Source organism: Bicyclus anynana, chromosome 24, assembly GCF_947172395.1.
Source record: "Bicyclus anynana chromosome 24, ilBicAnyn1.1, whole genome shotgun sequence".
Taxonomy (NCBI): domain Eukaryota; kingdom Metazoa; phylum Arthropoda; class Insecta; order Lepidoptera; family Nymphalidae; genus Bicyclus; species Bicyclus anynana.
Window position 1 is genome coordinate 3,818,864 of NC_069106.1, and position 4,334 is coordinate 3,823,197.

General features: G+C 39.6%; 1 protein-coding gene across 1 annotated transcript in view; it reads right to left on the reverse strand.

Annotated features, from left to right (window-relative positions):
- Positions 1-640: 640 nt before the first annotated feature.
- LOC112045407 (facilitated trehalose transporter Tret1) overlaps positions 641-4,334 on the reverse strand; it is a 21,397-nt gene continuing 17,703 nt past the window's right edge. Inside the window, exons 8-11 of the mRNA XM_052889035.1 lie at positions 3,996-4,107; positions 2,638-2,752; positions 1,531-1,686; positions 641-763 (exon numbers count right to left, since the gene is read on the reverse strand). Coding sequence (XP_052744995.1) covers positions 733-763; positions 1,531-1,686; positions 2,638-2,752; positions 3,996-4,107 — 414 coding nt within the window. The 3' untranslated portion in view covers positions 641-732. The remainder of the gene's footprint in view (positions 764-1,530; positions 1,687-2,637; positions 2,753-3,995; positions 4,108-4,334) is intronic.

Genomic DNA, 4,334 nt, shown 5'->3' on the forward strand with positions numbered 1-4,334 from the left:
TTTTTGTGGTTTGATTTGGGAAGTTCCATGCTGTTATACAATTATGATATACAATTGTAGATTTGAACTGTTTATTGATTTAAACCAAGGTCATTAATAGAGCTAGATGATCAGATGATGGGAATATGGAATATTGAAGTATGATTACTATTATTGGACTACATTTTTATTCGAGATTCGAAGGACCATAATTTGAGGTTCGAAGGACCATAAGCACGAGTATATGGAGTGTACAAATCAATTACAATTTTATTTTTACAATTTGTTTAACTTTTTTATTTACATTTTCCTTTTAATATATGCGGTATTACTTATAAATGTATATGGCAAAACCTGAGGAAAAACTGCATTTGTGCAATCAAACCACAAAAATGGCTTTTTGTGGTTTGATTTTGACAAGTTCCGCAGTCATAAAGGTGTAGATTTGAATTATTGATTGATTTATTAAACCAGATAAATTAAATCAATTGTTGATTGACATATTGATCAAGCTCTAACTAATGAAGTTAGAGCTTGATCAGCTGATGGGAATATGAAATAATGAAGTATGTGATTACTATTATTTGGGATTCGAAGGACCATAACTTGAGGTTCGAAGGACCATAAGCACTAGTATAAGGATTGGACAAATCAATACCAATTTAATTTTTACGATTTTTATTTACATTTTATTTTTTAAATTAATAAACATAGGGCTTAAATATAATTAACTAATTAATAAATATCTAAAATCTAAACTGGCACAGGCTTCGGTTCCTTACTCCTGTAAACAGAAAAGAAAATTATCAGCAGAATAAATTAGCATCTTTTAAATCTTTTCCAAATAAATAACTATTATTCTAAATCGGTAAGTGAACTCTTGAAGTGTAAAGGTTTTAACGAGATACAATGTGTTTTGGCGTCGTTTTATTATAAACCTAAATATATAGCAACAAGGCTGATATTTTACTAGAAATCAGCGTCACAGATTACTTTTATTCTGGCCACAGAACACAGTAACAGAATTACAACAGAAGAACTGTTAGTTAGTTAGTTATCTTTCACGTAGACTTACAAACGGTACAAGCAGTTGTCGGCAAGTTAACACTCAATATGATCTACAGAAATATAGGAGGTCCGCGAAATCTACCAATGAAGCTTATCAGCTACTTATTGGAATTGGGGTTCCAAGGTAAACAAGGGTATGTAGTCATGTTGCACGGCGATTGTCTTTCTACAAACGGTAACGCTTCGAAAACTAAACAAGGTATGGAAATGATTCATCCGATCGATAACTTGATTACGACACCGACGAATGACCGATCGTTAACTTGATCACGAGACGATAACGGATTCATTCTCATATGTTTTTTAATTTCCGAAACGTTTGCGATTGTTGAAAATAAATCGACGTGCCACATGGCTGCAGGCCCAGTGCTATTTTAACTTTAAAACAGGTATTTATAAGTTACGAAAGATACCGAATTATCAGTCGTCTCCTGGCGGCGAAAACCCACGCTACACTGGGCAGAACATTTAATATTTCCTCACCTATTGTTCAGCATATCCTGTATCTCGTCGAAGGTCTTCCCCTTAGTCTCGGGCAGCCACGGACTGATGGAGAAGATGAACCCTAACCCGCAGCAGATGGCCAGCACCCAGAAAGCGGTGTAGATGCCGTAAGACGCGGCCACGTCGCGGAAAAATCTACATTAAGAAAAACAGATAAGTTAGGTTCTTTGGTGGTAGCTAAATCCCGAGGCCGCCCCAAAAAGCGCTGGCTTGCCATCGTAAACTCTGAATAATTGAGAGCCAACAAATATAAGAAGTTGGATGCCCAAGATCGGGCACAGTGGGCGAGATTATGCCAGAGAGCGGACCCCACACAGTGGGACCACGCTAGGAAGAAGACTTTGTGGGTAGATAAAAATCGCTGTGCAAGATAATCCTTTAACCGCTGACAAGAAAAAATATTAGAAATATCGATTCGACGAATGTTTTAACTGTTTCTCCGTTATAACTCTGGTTGTCTTTGTTTGTGTCAGGTAAACAGAGCCGTTGTTTTTCTCTCTGTATGATGAAAGTTATGTGTATATTTTGAATTATGTGTATTGGTGTTTATTTTTCATGGTTCAATTGTATCGGAAGCAAAGGATCTCTTTCGTGTACCCTCATTTTACACACAATAGTTTTTTTTTTTATTCTCTACAAGTTATCCCTTGACTACAATCTCACCTGATGGTAAGTGATGATGCTATCTAAGATGGAAGCGGGCTAACTTGTTAGAAGGAGGATGAAAATCCACACCCCTTTCGGTTTCTACACGACAAGACACGACGTACTTTACGTAGTTTTACCGCCAAGCGATTTAGCGTTCCTGTACGACAGGAACGCTAAATCGCTTGGCGGTACGTCTTTGTCGGTAGGGTGGTAACTAGCCACGGCCGAAGCCTCCCACCAGCCATACCTATACCAATTAAGAAAACCTCAATCGGCCCAGCCGGGGATCGAACCCAGGACCTCCGGTCAAGTAAATCCACCGCGCACACCACTGCGCCACGGAGGCCGTCAAATTAGATTACTCATTTTGGTTACCTACTACCCCAAAGACTGTGCTTACGGGTACCTAATAGAGGATAATGTTACTAATGATCTCACCTGGTCCAAACAAACCCAGCTAGCCAGCACATGAAGGAGGCAATGCCGCTGGCCAAGCACTTCGTCCTCACTGGGAACATCTCTGCCACCAAGATCCAAGGCACCGGACCCACGCCTGTTGATAACATATCGTCAAAGCGATCACACGTCACTTTGCAGCCCGTTTTTATTAGTTATTGTGTATTTCGGTGTACCATTCAATTAATGAGCCACCACATCGTATTTTTGTTTTTGTAATTTAACATCGTGTTTTCAACGAAATGACATGGTTATAATCATTTTACGCAAAATGACTTAGTAGGTTTTTTTTTATCCTTTACAAGGTTAGCTCTTGACTATCTCACCTGATGGTAAGTGATGATGCAGTCTAAGATGGAAGCGGGCTAACTTGTTAGGAGGAGGATGAAAATCCACACCCCTTTCGGTTTCTACACGGCATCGTACCGGAACGCTAAATCGCTTGGCGGTACGTCTTTGTCGGTAGGGTGGTAACTAGCCACGGCCGAAGCCTCCCACCAGCCAGACCTGGACAAATTAAGAAAATCTCAATTTGACCAGCCGGGGATCGAACCCAGGACCTCCGTCTTGTAAATCCACCGCGCATACCACTGGGCCACGGAGGCCGTCAAAATTATTAAGGTATTGTTATATGTTGTATTGGTTAATAAGTTAATTTAACGAGACACCGTTATCATTATTATTAACAGTTGATGGACGTCCGCTGGCTGTTGCATGGAGTTCCAAACACAACGGGCCGAGACGCCAGCATACAGTGGGGGGACGACCAACACTACGATTTCCGGTGCGGAGTCGGCATTCCAACGTCCATCGGCTCTTCGAAGTACTAGTATGTGGTCTGCCCATTGCCACTTCAGCTTCGCGACTCGCTGACCTATGTCAGTGTATTTGGTTCTTCTGCGGATCACCTCACTTCAGATTGGATCTCGCAAAGCATAGCTCGCTCCATCGCTTGCTGAGTGGCTTTGAGCCTTTTAGGCTTTTAATGAGCTTGAGGGTCACAGTTAGCGACCAAGTATCGGATTCGTAGATCATCATTCTAAGTTATTCGTCTTCAGACACAGACATTTTGGACGTAGATAAATATGTCGCAAAGTTTTCCGACCGCAGCCTTAGGCATATGTCTAAGGCGGACTTCTGTACCGCTGCCTAACCGAGCTAGATTTGACGGTTCACCTCTTTCACGAAATTAAAATGACTTTCTCTTAAATTAAATGTAATAATGTAAAACGATGTAGTGACTCATTATTTGAATTAATACATAGAAATATCTAATAACTGTTGATTAATGACTATGAAAACAATTAAAATCTAAAAGAGACAGTAAATTAATGTCGTACCGAGTGTGAAGAGCACCATGTATATGATGAGGCACAGGAGCGGGATGAAAGCGTACGGTTCCACGTTGTACTTGAAATGGGAGTCCAAGAGAGCGTAAATGCCTATTATTCCCTGGAATTTAAAAGTAACATTCATTAAGCATCATTATATAGAATTACTTATGTAAAAATAACTTAATTTTAAAATTATTTATTTGTCCTCAAACAAATAAATTATTATTTGAAAATAAATACCCGTCCCGACACGTCCAAAGAATAACCCGAAAAAAATAAATGAGACATCTAGGTAATTACACCTTATATTTAAATTAAAACAGACTAGCTTGGGTTGTAGAACAG